The sequence below is a fragment of the Psittacula echo genome, assembly GCF_963264785.1.
Source record: "Psittacula echo genome assembly, chromosome: 2".
Taxonomy (NCBI): Eukaryota; Metazoa; Chordata; class Aves; order Psittaciformes; family Psittacidae; genus Psittacula; species Psittacula echo.
Genome location: NC_137737.1, coordinates 70,926,724 through 70,946,461, shown reverse-complemented (window position 1 = coordinate 70,946,461; position 19,738 = coordinate 70,926,724). Strand labels below are relative to the sequence as shown.

Here is a 19,738-nt window from a genome sequence, read left to right as displayed (position 1 = left end):
GTCTTATATGGTAATGACTCAACAACTTACTGAATCCAGTTAGCAGCTTTATAGATCGTTACTCAAAGTATCTCATAGTTAAGTTTCATAACAGTCCTACTAAGATTATCTCACATCCTCCATATAACTGTTCATTAAAGGTAACCATGACTTCTATCAGCAAAGAAGTGATTCACCGTTAGGTATTTCTTTCTCTTGATCCCCACACCCTACTCTATCCAGCCTTGCTTCTTTACCCCTGAAAGCTAAACAGCTTTGGCTGATGTCCCACAGTACCAGCGAGTAGTTAAAGGCAATGATCTTGAACAGATTCATCTTTAATGGCAGTAACCTCGTAAGCATTGCTGCTATATTTGATGAAATACTGTAACAGCAAGCTTAAAAAGCAGAGGTTTCTCTTCCCAGGATCTGTGTTACATTTGCCAGAAGGGAGAACTTCGCTTGCATAAAATGAAATTTGTGATAGAACAGAGGCCCTGTGAAGGACCCGACACACATAAGGTCTGCTCAGATCACTGTCCTCAGGCTTAGCCGGTGACAAAAGAGTTTGCACTGTTGCAAAGTTCAGCTGTCATAGCTGTTTTTACATAGCTCTTCTCATGCTGTCCTGAACACACTCGTTCATTTCCAAGTTAAACTGGTGCGTCATTGGTTTTGGCTGCTTCTGCTGATAAGTTTTAAAACACTGCTACTCAGGGACCTGTCCTCCTTGTTTTGTAAAACGTCAGCTGAATCCTCAGCAGAAAGAGATGTCATCCCATTGCCTTCGACTGGGAGCAGGTCAGGAGATTGGACTCAGCACATTCGGGGACAGCCAGATGGGCTTTTTTCTCTCCCTTATATCTTGCATGTTGAACATAATGTATAACATGTTCTCACATGAACTTGGGGCTAGGGAGAAGGGGATGTGCTTTAGTGCTTATGTGGATTCAGTGAATTACCAGCTTAGCCCCTGTTAAGAATTTTAGCCCCTGTTTCCATGTGTATTTCTCTTGACAGCATAAGTGTTTGCACTGCTCTCACCCCCACAGTGTGCTGGCACAACGACTGGTGTGCCCATTCAGTAAACCAGATTGGGAATATGTGTCTTTTTTTCTTTTTCTACCTGGTCATTTTCAACCACACCAGCTCACTAGTGTGGTTCATCACATGTGCAGCCACTCAGGCAGATGTGCTGGTTTAGTACAGGAGGGCAAATCTGAGAAACACTTGGAGAGAGGATTGGAGAAGGATTTGTGCAAACAGCACCTCTGCTCAGTTTTATCGACTCACCTGTGTGCTACTGAAATGTTCACCCAGTATTTGGGGAAAAGAAAATAGATACAGGCTCAACCTTAAAAAATAAAAAAAAAGTAGTAAAAAATACTCACAGATTGATCCAACACAGTATGGATCTAAGCATGGGCTTTGTAGGCGAATGCTCAGACTGATCCAGATTCTTTTATTGCTTCCCTGTGGAGTTTCTATGGTGTATTGTGGATATACAGAATCAGAACTGAGACCTTTTGAGATACAAGAGGCTAAGCTTGTCCCTGCCAGTGCAGATATGCTAGCAATATAAGAAGCTCTCATTCAGCTTAGAAGTGCTTATAAATATTTTGACTGTTCTATAACTGTCCAGGTCTCATGCAACACATGCTTTGGACTGATCTTCAACTTCTGCAGTGGGTTTATCCTAGTGAAGGGTGAGATTGTTTTAACTTTTCCTCATATGGATGCTAAAGGAAAATCACAATAAGCAACAAGTATTATGATACTGATTAAATCCTATCTATGAAAAGTGTGTGGGTTTCAGGACTGAGATCTGCAGATGTCTCTCTCTCTTTATCTACACTCTGCTGCTCAGCAATCTGATCTTACTGAGTTGTCCAGACTGTGTCTCTTCATGTTTTGGTAGAGACTACAATGCAAAATGTCACAGGGATATTTTAGTCTCCCTCTTCTTCCTCCTTAAGGGCTACAGTGTTTCCTCTGTCATATCTTCCATTTTAAGGAGATGTATTCTCTCACTGAATCCACACACCCAGCACCTGTGTTTGTTCAGCCATCTCTGTAGAGCAGTGGTTGGGGAGAAGAGTTTGTGCACTTGAGGGCAGTGGAGAGATATGGTGGATGCAGATGATTCAGAAGGGAGCATGAGTGGCATTGCAACCCTTTCAGCAGTGGGCCTAATAATTTTCATATCCTTTGGTACTGTGTATATTTCAAAACACAATGTTAGAACACCAGCTGTCCTGGCTAGGTGTGATGAGAATTAAGCAGAGAACAAACTCAAAATCTTAATGATGTGACCTCCTGGTGATACTTGGCAAGATGACTGTTCAGGTTTAGCTACCTGTAAGCTCAGAAGAAGCATCTTATTCCTTGTTTGTTACCATAGTGCAAATGAAGATCTACTAGCAGAGATGGTGGTGTTTAAAGTTATGCCACCAAATTGCTGAGTCTTATGTATAATAAATACCGGTGTCCACTTCTATAGTTCTAAAGTTAGCAATGTAAGAGTAACTTGAGTTCATTTGAGTTAGCAGTCTAGATTTATAGTTCCTGTCTGGGTACAGCTATATGTATTCTACTCTGAATTACCTACAAGGCATATATGTGGGACTATGGTGCAAGAGCCTGTGACGTGTGAGTCTTTTTGCTATGACTTAGACAATCGTGTCAAGTATTTAATCTTTTCTTTTTGAGGAAAAAAGAGAGTATACCTCTTAAACCTGTTCAAGAGAGTCTCTAGGGAACAGACTGCAGTACTCTCAAAGCAGTACATGCCCCCATTAAGCCATTCTTTGTTACTGTACAGGCATAAGTCATAAATAGTTAATTTGTTCCTTGGCAACTTCATATTTCATGTAAGAATGAAAGAGCACATATGCAATGGAACTTTTATGAGATCAACATTTAACCCCTGCAAAAGACTGAGTAAACATCAAGATTTCCCCCAAACTGATGATCTTATTGGTCCAAGCAAACTTGCGCAGTTTAATAAAAGACTAGCCTTTGAAGCCATGGCAATGAGTGTATATACACACTTTTATACACCTATTCTTATACAAGTACATGGGGTTATTTTTCCGTGTAGCGGAGTCGTGGCCTCTCATTCCTTGCTGCGAAAGGGAGTATGGGTAGATAAAATGAAAGGCAGTTCCTCCCTCACAGCTATTATATACATAAGGAAGAGGTGCAGTGAATTACTACAGAACAGCAAATGAGTGAACATTTGGAGGCCAGGATAACGTGTATGAGTACAAGGGAAACATGGCTGGTTATTCAGAGCATTATATTGAGGCTCCAAAAGATGAGATTTCTATTACATTTCCATGTATTTCTATTATGAGATTAGCTGATCTGCAGTATGTCCTTGGACGTGGCATTTCCTCTGTATTTTTCAGTCTGTCTACCTGCAACAGGGCATAAAGTTAATCACCTTCTATGTCAAAAGGCCCTAGTCCCCAAAGCTGTTGTTCTCCTCAGAGCCAACCAGCCTTTCCTCAAGGATTGGTGTAGCAGATGTCTTCTACTCCCTGGGCATCCCCAAACTGCCTTGAGCTGTAGATTTCCAACAGGCTTGTTTGCAACATTTTTTAGTTAGAAGAAAGATTTGGCCTTATTTTAAGGTTGCCTAGAGTTAAATGGGATCTTGGAAAGCTGAAAGCAAAGGGTTAACCTCTTGATGTCAACTCAGAAAAGCATAAAAACAAAGATGCAGTTCAGCCTATCAAAGATATACAGCAGCTTCCATGGCTGTTCCTTAGAGCATTCCTAAGGCATTTCTCAGTCTCAGAAAGGGGACAAGCAGCTGAGTGACATCTCCCTTTGGGATACTGCCTTACAGAGGGACTTTTCTGGGAATTTTTGTTTTGTTTTTTATTGGCTTTAAGTAGTAAAAGGTAATTCAGCAGCAGTTTGGTTTCCTATCTGCTGTATTTTGACATTGGCCTATAAGGCTAATGAAAGGGTTGCTGACCTAAAGAGGTTACACCATTTTCAGAGGATTCCTTTCCCTCTCAGTCTGTTAGTGTCTGCTGTTTCCTTATCAAAGGTTTTCCCTCTTTGCTTTATTTCCTGGGAATTCATTGTTGGAAACACTAGGTTGCCAGGTATAACAGCAGTGGTTTGTATTTTCTACCTCTTTGACTTCTTGAACTAGGCTTTTTTCCCCATCTCCTTTCAATGCAACAAATACACAGTGTATTCAGTTGGAGCCACAAGGAGCTATCTTTGCTACTCAAGTGACTTTCTGCATTTTAAAGATGGTTAACATTATTTTATGCTAAAGAGTTGAAGAGTACTGCCACCTAGTTCATCCTCCTACTCCAAAACAGCTCTACTTATAGCATTCCTGACAGACACTTGTATAACCAGTCCTTAAAGATTTCCAGCAGCGGGGACCCCAACCGCCTCTCAAGTGAATTTTCAAGCTGAACATTTCTGCAATATGAGCTCATTGCTTTCAGCTCCTGCCACTTGTGAATGTTGATGAACAGATTATTACCTAACTCTGTGCAGCAGCATTTTATGTATTTGAAGAGTGTTTTCATGCTCTCTCTTCCTTATGCTGAGCAACCTGTGTTCTCTAAGTCTTTCCTTATAATTTCCTTATAATACACATCTGCTTGTTCTCATTGCTCCCTGGTGATCTGCCTCCTGTTGCCTCACATCTCTCCTGAGGCACGGAGAGGGTACTTCAGCTAAGCCAGCAGCTTAGTGTTGAGTGGGGCAGAAGGATGTCACTCCAGCGGCATTCCAGCAGTTTGTCCCGGAGCGGTGCTTGCTTAGCTTAGAGCAGGACAACAGCATCACAGGTTTACCTTCAGCTTGTGATTCTGTGTAGTCCTTAGGTGCTATGTGTAGTTGTTCTCCATCCTCTGTGCATGCAGCTAATTATTCTTGGCTAAATACAGAAGCTTACAGTTCTTCTTGTCGTTCAAGTCCTGCTTGAATTGTATCCTTCATCTTTTCCGGTTTGTCAAAATTCTTCTAATTTTGTCTTCAGTTATCCTTCCAGTTTTACCCAGCTCAATGGAATTTTCAAGTTAACAACCACTTCTGCGGCATTGCCTATTCCATTCGTGAAAATATTCCATCATCTGGGAGCCAGGATGAAGAACCCTGTAAGAATGACCCTTCAGATTTCACTATGAACTGAGGATAACTGCTTCCAGAAACAAAATATTGGCAGCTAATCCAGCCATTTGGAATATCACCTTTTAGTAGTAATTGTATTGATCACCAGTTCTCTCATCTACTTACATGCAACTCACTACAAGGTGAAACTTCTAGGAGGACAGATTTTGTACTACCTAATTTTATGAATTTGATTTAGTATTTTTATTCCTTTTTTCCACTTTTTGTTATAACTGGTAAAAACTTTTCTGAAGATCTTTCAACTTTGTCTAAAACTGCTTGCAGCTGCCATGGATCCATGTTTTGTGGAATATTGATCTTAGACCATTTTTTCTTAACTGGTTTAGCTGACTGTGAAGGTATGTGCCATATGCACATACACACCTCTACACATGCACCTGCCCCTCATGTTGTTTTCTGCTTCCTGCAATTCATAGTTTCATTTACTGATTCTTGATTTATTAGCCTGTTACCCATTTATAGAGGGAAATGAGGTTGTTTTGACTAGATGTGGTTGATGCATCCATATTTTCTATTTTTCATCTTTTTTATTTCCATTGTGTGCTTACAAGTAGTTTGGTTATCCGCACAGAGTCTTTTGGGGAATGTAACATAAATAGTCTATAGCTACTATGGCTTCCTATATTTTGTTGTTGATTTTGTTTCATTTTCAAAAATAAGCACTCTGTTTGAACTTTTCCAGACATTCAGTAGCTTACTTATCCTCCATGAACTCTCAAAGACAACTGATAGCAGCTTTGAGATTTCTTCTGCTCGTTCCTAAAGTATTTAGAGCAAAGTTCATCTGTTGGACAATTTGAGGACATTTGATTTACTCTAGTGCTTCCTGTGTATTCCTCATTCTGGTTTGAAATCTTATCCCTTCTTTGCTGATATTAATTCCTGCTAGTGAGAGGATCACTAGGCCTTTTTTAGTAAAGTCTTAGCAAAAACAGTATTTTGATCTTCCTAGTGTAATGTCTCAATGACTTTCTTTTCTTTCTTGCATGGCAGACCAATAATTTCATTGTACTTAGAATGATGCATCTCATTCTGTACCCTGACATTTTAGTCTTCATGCCCACACAGTGTTTTATTGCGTGATGCTTATATCATCTTTCTGTAGAAGGTGCTCACTATGCATACACCCTATCATATTCACATTTTTCATTTGTCTTTTCATAAAGAGTAGACATAATACTAAGGGGACAACATGCCAAACATAGCAGTTAGAATTTTTCAAACTAGTACTTATTCTGACAGCTGTAAAAGTTCTGGCCAATGCACCTGATTGGTATATATTGTCATTATTTGGCTAGTTTTAATGCTCCTGTGACATTTTCCCCATCGTTATACTCAAAATAACCAGGCAAGCCTCACCTACATGACATAGGCTCTTTGCCTATCATCGTGACCCAGATGTATTACCTTGTGTAAATGGGATCCAGCTAGACATTTTTCCTGTGTGTTAGCAGTATTTTAATCTGCTGGCCAGTAGTTATCCTTACTTTGAGGGCTTTTTCTGAGTTTTCTTCCCAAGGCAGCAACTGTCAGAAAAACAACAGATTTCTTGTGACTATCTGTGTGGAACCATACTACCCTTGGAGAGGGTAAGTGGGAAATTTCTCCATCTCCAAAGCAAATCCAGTTAGCCAGATTAAGGCTGTAGAACCTGACAGTTCTGAGATTACTAATAAAGTATGGACTGGAAGAGGATAGTAAACAACACTTAATTGTGAAAGTGGCTGCAGAATTTTCACCAGCTTTAACAGATACTGTAAGCAGCTCCATCGAGAAACCCCCTATATTTGCAAGCACACAGGTACCAGTGTTTTTAAGTTGCCTTTTAGTGCTGTGGGCTGCCCAGGATGTGGGCGGGCACTTTTAATGTGTTGCTTTTACACAGAAAAGGGTAAATTATTTCTTTTAACCTCTGCTTTCAGTTTTTAACTCCTTTCTGTTTTCTGGTCTCAGGTTAACTCATCCCTTCCTGTTCCCTTCTTCTTCTCCCCGTCCTGTTTTTTCCTGATTCGGGATTAGTTTGTCATTTAACAAACATTATCCTGATGCTGGCCCTGCACTTTTCCCTGCCCTATCTATTGTATATGGGATGAGTTGCTTTTTCCTTCTATAGACTATTTTGTTTCCAGGGCTGCTGTACAATTTGCAGAAAAGAAGAGTGACTGGAAGCGTGTGTGCATGGGAAGAGTAACTTGAAAGAAGGGTAACTCAAAGGGTCTGTGCCCACATTTATCCAAGTCAGCCCCTCTCTTATTGATTTGCTGTGTGATCTTGTGAAAATCATTTAGGTTCTTGATCTGAGTCCAGAGCCATGTTCCTCCTTACCTCAACTTTCAGTAAGCCTAAAGAGAACTTAAACACCTAGCTCCTGCCACGGTTAGGACAAAACCAGTGATGACATCTATACAAGTACCCAAAACAGCATTCAGTCCTTCCCATGCACTTGTCTGCCATCTAACTGTGTAGCCCCTGATTCCTGATAGTACTCCGCAGAGACACATCTGAACCAGCTGTCACCCCCATCCATCTTCTTTTCTTAGGAGAATTGTTTTAAATTCTTATATAAATTCCCCTTTTACTGTATTACAAAATATGTTTTAATTTGACAGTGAAGTTATTTTCAGTAATACTTTTTGTAGCCTTTAGTATTAACATCTAGTTGAGGGAAAAAACTGCTAAATATTTATACTTCTCTTCTTTGATCTTTCACTCAGAAGAACTGAAAAGGTATCACACTTAACATTTTTTTCTATAAATATTTTAGATAGCATTTGAAAGAGTCCAAATTCACCTCTCGTGTTGGATTTGTTCAGATTATTGAGATAGGTTGTCACTCTTAAGTACTTTCAGATGGCATTTTGGTTGCCAGTGGCTGGAAACTTTCAAGCAATACTATTGTGGCTAATGACCAGTTATGGAGTCATTAATATTGCTGTTTGACAGAAGCAGGACCAGAGCCTCTTCCATCCTCTTACCTGTACTCTGTCGTCAGAGGGAGATGAATCTAATGTCTTTGCACAAGAAGCACAACAACTCTGCAAACACAATGTGCCTTCCAGAGTTACTCTTTACAAACAGTTTGTTTCCCTGAGCCACTCCAGTACTAGCCAGTTGCCTTGGATGGGCACAAGGGTTTTTGAATGAGATACCTGATTCATGAAGTTCTGCCAGGCCACCAGCATCTGTTGCTGCAGGAGCTGTTTCATTCTGCCACTAAGTTACTAGGGATTTAGGAGGCCAAAAGAAATGTGAAAAAAGTGGGAGAGCCATCAATGACAACAAATATGTGTGTATTTGTTGTGATTGTACTCACTGCAAATGCAAATTCTTCTGTAGAGGCCAAAACGCTTCAGCTGCCAGGACTTCCAGGTGTCGCATGCTTCTGTTCTTCTCAGTGTGCTCTGATTCCTCATGAGCTATGTCAGCCAAGTTTCTTTTGAGAGAGAGGAGGTGATCCATCACAGGCATCTTTTGCCTTGACCTCTGGAAGGTCCAGGATTCAGATTCTCCTGAATTCAGGTCGTCATGCCATATGTTCTGAACCACACAGGGAAGGAGAAAGTGAAGGAGCTTAGATGGCAGTTCCCATGAGACCCAAGTTTGTTTGCTGGGTTGGAGAATGTTTAAGCCTCTAGTGGTTAATTTTTAAACAAATAACAAAAAACTAGTACCCCTTGAGTTTTGTTATGGTGAAAACATGATTAGACTTTGAAAAGCATTTGACACAGAGCCTTTTCAGTCAAACCTAGGGAAAGTGAAGGAATTAGAAGAATCATAGAATAGTTAGGGTTAGAAAGGACCTTAAGATCATCTAGTTCCAACCCCCCTGTCATGGGCAGGGACACCCCACACTAAACCATGCCACCCAAGGCCTCATCCAACCTGTCCTTGAACACCGCCAGGGATGGAGATTCACAGCTTCCCTGGGAAACCCATTCCAGTGCCTCACCACCCTTACAGTAAAGAACTTCTTCCTTATATCCAATCTAAACTTCCCCTGTTTAAGTTTTAACCCGTTACCCCTTGTCCTATCACTGCAGTCCCTAATGAAGAGTCCCTCCCCAGCATCCTTATAGTCCCCCTTCAGATACTGGAAGGCTCTCCAGATACATGAGGTCTCCACGCAGCCTTCTCTTCTCCAGGCTGAACAGCCCCAACTTTCTCAGACTATCTTCATATGGGAGGTGCTCCAGTCCCCTGATCATCCTCGTGGCCCTCCTCTGGACTTGTTCCAACAGTTCCATGTCCTTTTTATGTTGAGGACACCAGAACTGCACACAATACTCCAAGTGAGGTCTCCCGAGAGCAGAGTAGAGGGGCAGGATCACCTCCTTCAACCTGCTGTCGAAGGATACCTCCTAAAATCCTGTGCTGTACACAGAACAGGTATTCTGTCCTGTCTGATGCTGAGACCATCACTTTTTCTCTATTGCTTTCAGCATCCAATTATTTTTCTACGTTCAGGACATGAAATTGTCTTGAGTATTTTACCAAACAACCTTTCCTCATTTGCCACAGCAATGGGTAGAAGTTATTCCACTGGATTTTGAATGTGTTTGTAATCAGAAAGTCGGCTTCTTCCTATCTTTATTCTACCTGTGTAGTTCTTGTAGCTGTTGTAGTTATAACCCTAAGATAAGAAAAAGTAGGTTTTTGTACCCTATTCTAAGCCTCACATGCTTACATATGTTCTGATCTTTGTGTACATGCCCACTGCAAGGCTTGCTTTTATTCCTGAAAAGCTCAGCCTTGGTTAGTTGAGAGACTCATTCTGTTGAAAGTGCATAATGTTCAATCTGTCTAGCATGATGAGTGCTCCAGGGTTACTATGCTGACAGCAAGGCAAGTCTTGAAAATATTCAGTCTTTAGCTTACTTTTGAATCTTCCTGGATTTAGAGCAGGATTTTGAACTGACTCACTAGATGGAGTGGTGAGTCCCTAAAAATTGAGGAGGCCCAGTATGAACTGAGAGCACAAAGTTCATCTTGCAGGAGGGACAACTCGCAGTCACATCTAGGTTTAAATCCATGTGGAATGGATTCCTCAGTATTGGCATAGATCAGATAGGATGGGAATTCTGTCATCTGTGCTTGATAGATGATTTTCCCAAAGAGAGGAAAATTGGAGGACAAAGAGTCATCACTGGTGCTGGAATCCATCCCCTTGAGAACTGGTTTCATACCTGCTTCATAACTATCAATCATTGCTTTCTTCAAGGAATCAATGAGTCATTGTATTAAAAACAAAAACAAAAAACCACAATCCCAAACCCCAAGGCTTTGCAGGCTTTTTCTGGCCTTCCATGACAGCAAAAGTCTGTGTCATAGTTAGCTTATTATCCTGTAGGGACATTGGATTTTCTTTTGGTATAATGGAGAATGATATTTTTCTCCTTATTTTTCACCCTAGTGATATTTCATTGTTGCCTGCGTGTAATGGATTCCATTACTTTTGATGCTGTGAGGCTTAAGAGCTTTTTAATGGGAAGTGCTTGGATCTGAGGTGGGTTGACTATATTGTTGGCTGGTTACTGAGACTACTGTAACAGGACACAAGGGAAACACTCTCACAGTTCCTTGTGTAACTGTCTGTTTGCAAGAGTTCTCTTTCTGTGGGAGATGGCAGAAAAAAGCCCTGCACCATTCATATTAGTTATTCTCTTGCTGGCATATATCAACAAACCAAGGTGGTCTGTTGAAATGAGAAGAGGTCATTAAGGGCCAAAGTACAAGTAATTACTTGAATTGTTTCACTCAAAATTTAGTGAGTACATCTAACAGCCAGGAGACTTGCTGTTTCAGGTGATGTTTATGAATTATTTTTTTCAGTATATACCTGTTTGTATCTCTTCCTGCATGTAAGAAATTAGGTGATAGATTTAGGCAGAAAAGGAAAATCATGAGCAAAACTTTCTAACCAGTCCAAATTGGGTTTTGGGTACTTGGCAGTGGCTTAGAACCTATTTATGGTTATTTAACAGTATCTCAGTGACTGAGAAGCTGAAATGTTATCAAGTGCTTTAATTTTTCATCTTAACTACTGGGTGTAATTTATGTGCTTTTTATCTCTCTCAATAAGCTGACTATTTGCAGAATTTTTAGGTATTTTTTCTACATTAAGAGTTTTCTACATTAGGATAAAAGCTTAACATGGAATTAATATTAAAGAAAGAAAGAAAGAAAGAAAGAATGAAAAGGCCAGGAAAGTTCAGGTTTGGTATTCAGATGCAGATTTCATCAAGTCCAATTAGAAAAGAGCGAGAAGTCCATTACAGTCTCAGTGTTGTGAAATAGTAGAAGAGTATTTCAGTCCAACCATCTGTCAGTAAACATGCATCTCTTTGAAAGTGACCACCAAAAAAATCCACAGTGGTCAAACAGTGTTGATGATATCAACACGGTTGTGTTAACCTGAACTATCTTTGAAGCTGAACCATTCTCCTCAGCCAAGAGTCAGCTGGAAAAGACATGCAAAACAAATGGCTGTTCCCTGCATTCTGTGGGTTTAAAACAATTCTTCTGGAGATGATCTACTGCCTTTCACTAGCATCAAAATCACCTTAAACCAAAACATGTCCATTTTTTGAAATATGCTGTTGTATACAATACACCCTTCCAAAGAAATGGAGTATTAGCATTTGAAAGGGCTGATGAGAGTGCATCTTTGGGAAAGGCCTTTGTTCAGAGAATTACTGCTATATTCTACGTGCATATCACCATGGTTATTGGATTATTTGCCATTGACAGCAAGGTATGTAGCACAAGCCTTTTGCCATTTTTCATTATGTGGTTCATTGCAAAAGGTGCTATTTGTCAATTTAAAATTTACAGTAGGACATTTAGTAGTTGTGCCTGCTATCATAGTGGTGGATGTGGTTTGAATGGATAAAACAAAAAGGAAAAGGTAATTACATCATCTTCTTGCAGTTTAACATTCCCCTCCATTTCCACTTACAACATGAACTATTCTGGAACTGCTGGAGCCACAAAGCAAAACCTAAGCTGTGCTCTTCGCATGGCTTTGGCAACTATGATGCTACTAACATGGAACAGTGTTTTCATTTCTTCCCATCATCACCCCTTTCAGGACATTCCCTAAAGTCATTCCATGCATACTCAGAGCATGACATGATCTCTGTGAAGCATGTAGTGGTCATTGAATACTGTGTGAAGGTTTATGTAAGGTAATTACATGATGAATCTTTCGAGGGGATATAGCATACTAACTGCTATGGCAGGAACTGGGAGATGCTCAAAGAACCTCAGTAACACGAGTCACTTAAGAGAGAGAAAATAATCTCAAATACTTATGCTACCATGTGTGTAGATCTTTCATTTTAAATAATATTCTGTAAGAAAGGTGCAATATAGATGTAGAGGTGAGTAAGTACTGCTTAGTGCACTGCTCAGTACAAAAGAGATGGTACTCTCTTTCAGTCCTTGATGCTGTGGGAGATTGTCATCTCTACTTTTCTCTTCCTCAAAGTAAATGCAGCTCTCTAGAAAAATCATAGAATTGTAGAATGGCTAGGGTTGAAAAGGGAAAAAATGTCTGCTTCTGTGGTGTTCTCACCATGTAAGAGCAGGTGTAACCTCTCTGCAGAACTCTCTGTGCCCTTGTGCTTTATTTAAGACAGATGGAAAGTAGAACACAGTTTTAAAAGGGGGGTTTTCCCCACTCACTGCCCCTTTGATCTCTTTTTTCAAGTACAGGATGAAGAAATTTTTGTTCTTGTTACAATATTGCATGAGAATGAGACAAATGCCAGTACCAGGCATTTATTCTTAGGCATTTATTTTGGTTACCAAATGACCCTGTGTCTTCGTCTTACCTGACCACTGAGACAGGTTCCCCAGTATGTTTAGGTGGTTTGCTGTTGATAACTTCTGGGATCAGCTTTCTAGCCAAGTTGTATTTAAAACATCCTTTGGTGGACTTCCATGCAGGGAAGGCTAACACATAGGTATTAATTTTTATTGCCTAACATACCCTTTCATTCTAGCCCTGGTCCCAGTGTCAGATTGCTTTTATGTTTGTTTCATTAGACTAGAGGCAGAGTAAGGCACCTTAATTTTCTGCAGTGCTCAGAATCAGGCTGAAATACCAAAATGTGTATACTGACCTTCAGGTTGGCCCCCATGCGGTGAATCTGACCTGGCAGTGAGCAGCTTCCTAGCATGTGGAGGTGGCTATATGCCAATTCCTGAAAATCATGAGGGAAAGCTGTTTCCTCCAAAAAACGTATGAAACAGCATTAGACATTGTGTCACTCCAGTGTTTGTCCACGAACTGTATTGTGTTTCCTCCTGTGGCATCAGAATAAATCCCTGTCTTCCTTTTCCCTTTGAGCAGTGCTTCACTGTATTCACTGCATTTCATTACCTGAAAGCCGCAGGCTGGTGCAGAGGAGACTTGTGACACTAAGATCAGCTGAAGCCTAATGGGAGAGGAGTCCGCATGACTGTGAACCGCATGGACTTGTCTGGCGGTGCAGTTTAGGTAAATAAAGCCCAATGTGCTCACTGGTTAGCTTTTTTTTTTTTCACTTTAGGTTTTTGCCTCAAATTTCTTCTTGCTTGGATAGAGAGCTACTGCTTCTCTATCATCAGGCTGCAGCATGATATGCAGCTGAGAGTTCATTATGCGTTAGCAGAGCCATCTTTAAGGTAGGCAAACACACTGTGACTCTGCAGAACAAAAGGAAAGCAGGAAAGAGAATCAGCAAACATACTATTTGCTGACAGTAATTGTTCCCATTGCAGCTGACAGCAGTGGTTAATGACATTGTCTTAGTATTTTATTTGGGAGCAAGGGGGTAAGTGTTAGGGGCAGAAGAGCCAAGAAATACTCTTCCCCATCTCCCTTGAAAAGTTAGCTTAAAACAATACTTAAGGTTTTGAAACTTACAGTGTGTCTTTTTTTGAAATAGCATTGAGCCGTTAAACTCCTCCTTTCTAATTAGTAACAAAATGCAGGTAAGCCTAGCTAAAGGGTCGGACAAAACTAACATACCAACCATGTGAGTTATGTGTAGTCAGACATTTGCATTGGTAGTTACATCATTTTTTGGCTATAATAAAAATTAATTACATCTAATGCAATCCCTGTTTTATTTCTCCTGCAGCCATGCTTAACTTCAGCTGCAGCTACCAGAACTCTCATCCAGTGCTGCTCTATAAGACCTTGACCCTTTCCTAATTTCAATGCCACCTACAGAGGTTTTCCACAACATCCACAAGAAACTGTTGCATCCTATTCTGACCTATTTAATTTGCCTCATGAATGAACTGCTCACTGTGGTAACGAGAGAGGGATATGTAAACACACAGGTCGAGAAAAATCATTACCTTTGGTTAACCACGACAGGGAAAACCAGTGCTATAGCTACCCCTATCACAGCTTAAATGCTTTATGCAAATTTGTGTTTGCATCACATTAAATGGTGGTAATGAGTTTTCTATCATGGGATATATTCCTGCATTATACAAGACTTCAGGATCAAGCCTGTGGTTGTACATCTTCTAAGTATATTTTCAGCCAAAGCAATTTGCAAATACTCTTGATCAGGTGGGTTGCTGCAGCACTGTTAAAAGCCGAAATACTACCAGCTGTAATGGTATTTGCCAGCCTGGTTTTGAAAATTGTTTCTGTTGAGCCCCAATTCGTTATCTCTATCTCTCATTCAAATTTCTTCCTTGCAGTGTAGCATCTGGCCAAACCCTTGTTATTCCATGAACTTGCTTATCCCAGGTCTGTCCTCTCAACTGTTTTGCAGAGGAGCAGAGCAGAGCAACGCTTTCTCCACAGTTACACCTCCCCCTCTTTTCTCAAAGATCACTTTTCTACAGCATTTAACCTGTACCCAGGGAAAGCTCTTGGCTGGTTTTTAGCAGTTAACTGCAGTCAGCTTAACACTTTATGAAATGCAGTTTGCCCTTTCCTATGCTAGTCAGATTTAACTTGCTTTATCTTCAGAGCACACAAAAAGGAGAGAAGCTTTAATTTGAAATAACCTTTTTATTATGAACTGCCAGTGGGAGCAGGGCAAGCTTCCAACTCATGTTGGGTGGCGCAAAGTTGGTATCAAATAGCTATTCTGAGGCTGTTTCGAGTTTCTAATAGGATTTGAGGTTGAAATGAGTATCTTTAGTTATCTTTGTGTATGAGCACATATAACCTTAATTTTAATCAAATAGTCATAATGAACATGGTTTCTAACATGGAGCAATTTTCAGGCAAGAGATGACCCAGAGCTTGCTGAATGCTTTCTGTGCCATTAAATCCAGAGTTCTGCCAGTCTGCCAGATCCTTCTATCTAGTACTTGATCTCTGGTTTCCTGTTATTTTCCCCCTCCGATTTTCTCTCTTTCACTGAAGTGAGTGCTTACCTTTGAAAGAAGCAGCAGTGTGGACTCCAGTTGAAACTAAAAATAAAAAGGATGCCACAACTGCCTTTTAAAATTGGTAATGTTATAGAATTATAGAGATGCCCTTGCAAGAGCTATGTAGTCCAGCCTGGTTTTGATGGAGAGCAAGACTTTTTGCTCTCTTATTTAACTTGCTGGTTAGCTGCTGGTTTTGCATTGACTTGTCTTTGCCTAATTCAGCAACTCTTAAATACTTTTTTATTCCACATCATTCCATCTATACCTTTTTCATGTTCTTTTTTGCCTTCTCCTTTGCACAGCAAGAGATAAGAAACATTGCCACGTGTGCATGTGATTGTGTCAAACCCCAAGTTTGCTGGGCTGCTCCTCATCTTGGCTGCAATGTGGCCAGTGCCTGAGAGCTGCCATGCGATGCTCACTTCACTGTGGGAGTGACAGCCACGCTCACCCTTCATCTCTCTCCTTCTCCCATACATGGATACTTCAGGTGCATTTTGCCCTTGTTTCTAATTTCCAGCAAAAGCAAAGTAGTCACCTGAATTGAAAAATGAATATTTCACTCTCTCTGTGGCTGTGTGTTTGGTCTCCTCCCCCAGGCTGGAGCCTGGATGGCAAGACTTGTGAGATGCCTCACATTAGGTATCAACATTGCTCTCCAGTGTGCAGAGGTTCCATCATGGCATCCCCACTGGTCTGAGGGGGGTATGTGTGTGCAGTGCTCCCTTGAGGTAGCCCCATTAGTGCCAGAATGAGAGAGCGGTTGTGTTAGCAGCAGTTCTGTGGGGTTAGCATAGCCCTTCTTGTGGGCTTGCCTGCTCTGCTAAGAAGCAACCACACCTCATTATAAGTTGAGGTGTAAGATGGACTTCAGCAAAGTCCTCTGCCAAAATTGAAATTCAGCTCAGTCTTCCCTCTCCAGACTGTGTATTTTAGCATTAAAGTGATTTTCAAGCAACAAGAACAAAATCAGACCGCAAATAAAAAATGATGCAGAGGGTAAGTGTTTGGTCTCATATATTTGCATTTGCAGGCAAATGTATTTATGAGTCCTCTTTTGGTTTATATTTTGTAGGACAAAGAAGGTCAGCCATTGCTACCGGATCATTTACCGCCACCCAGAGAAGACTTTAACGCAGGACGAGGTTCATCGTATCCATCAAGCTATTGAAGAATCAGCAGTTCGAGAACTTGGGGTTGAGGGCAGGTTCTAGCATCACTGCTCTGAAGCCGTAATGACAGTTGCAATTTCCTTTTCTTTTTCTTTTTGGGATTGGGTGGTGCAAGTAAAGAGAGGAGTTTTGTGGCTAATCCTAGCACATGGAAAACTATTGATAGATGGGCAATGGTAAAACTACCAGATAATAAACATTACTACTGAGAAATCATTGACAAAGGGCTGGCACTTTATTTTAAGAAAAGGGGGAAAGGCAGTAATGTAAGATTTCCCTCCTGTTACAATAAGAAATACACTGCCTGGTGGTTTTCTGTGTTGTTAATTGGTCCCTGGGTTCCATTAAACTGCAAATGCTTGGCATTATTTCTGCGTTGACAGGATCTTCTGTCCATATAACAAGTGAAGCAAATCGGGAACACAGATTAGCTCAGGGAAGAAAAACCCATCCCTCCCTCTTTTTTAAATAAGAAATGTCAGGTTTTGCTGCAAGAAACCTTCCAAGAAGTACATCTTGCAAAGTTTGGGTCTTTTACCTTCAAAGCCCATGGGTATTGATTTTATCTGCTACAGAGAAGGAGCCAGTGTGGCTCTGGGGCCAGACTTGGCAGTCTTCAAATCCTGGATTATTGGTGAGTCTTTCGTGTTGGATCTCTCTGCTCCTAGAGAGATGAGCAGAGCCACTTTGTGAGGTGCTCTGAGCTCTACTGCCTTCACCGAGGTGAGGAGCTCTGTTGTCTCAGTTCTCCTCATATAGGCACCAGTCGATAAGTGTGTTCCATAGCTACCATCAAAGAAACTCTTCCCTGCAATGCCCTGAAAAGCAGCTGCCTTGATCTCTCCCTGTTTTTTGCTTTCTAGCAGCAGTGCCTGCTCAGAAATTTGCCCTTTAAGGCAGGAAACCAAACTGAAATGGGATCTCTTACTATTTCAGGCACCATTCACTTTACAGGATGCTTGACTTTTTCATTGCAGGTTATAATAAGTAAATTCTGGCAGTGGTGCAATGCTAGGACCAGTAGAAGTGTTCAAATAGTCTGATGAATACTTGATGAGCCATTGCAGATGTTGATACGGAATATGGGACCTGTTTTTGCTTGTAATGGTATTTCATACCATTGCAGGTCACATCTGGTTGCTGTGCGGGCAAAATTCCCTCCTTTGGGGAAGAAGGTTGTAAAAGTGCTGCAATAAACAGCATCTAACACTGATTTATACCTTATCAAGAAACATCTGTGCAGCAAGCTTGTACTCAACCATAAGAAGCCAGTTACTATTGCAGATGTGACAGAAGCAGAGAGCTCATTTCAATTTCATTACTCAACATATTTAGCTGTGTAAACAAATCCTAATCTAAATCACTGTTGTGTTATCCAGATAACTTTATTATGAAAACAATATGCTAGACTTTCTAAAAGGCAAAAAGAATGGGTGCCATTTAGGCACCAGAAAAAACTACCTGGTTATTTTTAAACTGTGACTTACTAAGATCCATAAATACAGCCTAGCCCATTTGATGTTTCTCTGTCTCCTTCATCCTTTGCCTTTTCAGGGTTCACTGTGAAGACCACTGAAGAAGAGGAGCACTGCCCTGAACTACACTGAGCAGTAATTGTTCCAAGACAGGGTCTGATCAACACTGCCACGTGGGGCAGCAAATTGCGTGGATGTTAATTGATAGGACTGCCTATGGAGAGGTGTCATGGTTTAAGCCCAGGCCATAAATCAGAACCACGCAGTCCACTTCCCCCCCGCACCTTTCTTCCCTCCGCTCCTGGAGGGATGGGGAGGAGAATCGAAAGAATGTAACTCCCACGGGTTGAGATAAGAACAGTCCAGTAACTAAGGTGTAACACAAATCACTACTGCTACCACCAATAATAATAATGATAAAGGAAATAACAAGGAAAAGAATACAACCGCTCACTGACCGGTACCTCACCCCCACCCTGCAGTGATCCAGCCCTTCCGGGAACTCTCAGTTCTACATCCTGGGCATGACGTGCTGTGGTATGGAATACCTCTTTGGTTAGTTTGGGTCAGGTGTCCTGTCCCTGCTTCCTCCCACCTTCTCCTCCTCCCTGGCAGAGCATGAGACTCACAAAGTCCTTGGTCAGGCTAAACATCGGTGTTATCAGCTCTGTTCCCAGGCTGAAAGTCAAAAACACAGTGCTGCAGCAGCTACTAAGGAGGAAAAATGACTGCTACTGCTGAACCCAGGACAAGAGGAGAGAGTACTAAAACCTGCCTGCTGTATGAAAGAACTAAATCCCTTGGGAAAACAAGAAACTACTTGGGGTGGAGTAGATTGCAAGATTCCCCTTTTAATTTTTTTTATTAGTGGAGTTTCCCTTTCCTGCCCCTGAATTCCTTCAGTTCTCTCATTCTGGTCAGCCAGTTTTCTGGGCATAGAAATACTGGGGAAAGCAAGGAGGAGAAAATTGGACAATGAAACTATGTCACTGCAACCTGTCATGTCCAACTTTGGAAGGAAGCTTGAGTGTTCTTGGATCAGCCAGTCGTGAGCCACTAACATTGGTTGTGTTTGGCGTGTCTGGCTGTGAACTGTCTGCACTCTGGTAAGGAGGGACTCCCTGCAATGACCAGATCTTTGTGGAGTAACATTATTCTTTGAAATCTAAAAGATTAGCCTCATAGGCTAATAAGAGGGAAATGCAAAGCTTTCTCTGAAGTTGACTTGATACCATGGGATCATCTTCTGGAGTAGGAGTTTTCATAGCAGCAACTTTCAGACAAAAATGCAAACCATTAAGATTAAAAAGCCAAACAGCTTCTTCAGGAGCAAGCATCACTCAATTATATAAAGTTTTTATGCCTGTAAAATCAGATGGGCTGGCTGTGAGCATAATATGAATATTTGGGTATGTTAGATTAAGTAATCCTTTGTCTTATATATTCTAGCATTGATCTACTCTAAAAAAAATAATAAAATTGTGATCTTAATTTTACTGAGGAAGTTTGCTATGGGCAGTAGTACACTCTCAAACCATATGGTCCCTTGTGGGTACCAAT

General features: G+C 41.0%; 1 protein-coding gene across 6 annotated transcripts in view; it reads left to right on the top strand.

Annotated features, from left to right (window-relative positions):
* FARS2 (phenylalanyl-tRNA synthetase 2, mitochondrial) overlaps positions 1–17,136 on the top strand; it is a 259,126-nt gene extending 241,990 nt beyond the window's left edge. For all 6 annotated transcript variants that reach the window (XM_080610977.1, XM_080610978.1, XM_080610981.1 and 3 more), the window contains one exon: positions 16,607–17,136. In XM_080610977.1, the coding sequence (XP_080467103.1) occupies positions 16,607–16,745 (139 nt within the window). In that variant the 3' untranslated portion in view covers positions 16,746–17,136. The remainder of the gene's footprint in view (positions 1–16,606) is intronic.
* The last annotated feature ends 2,602 nt before the right edge of the window (positions 17,137–19,738 follow it).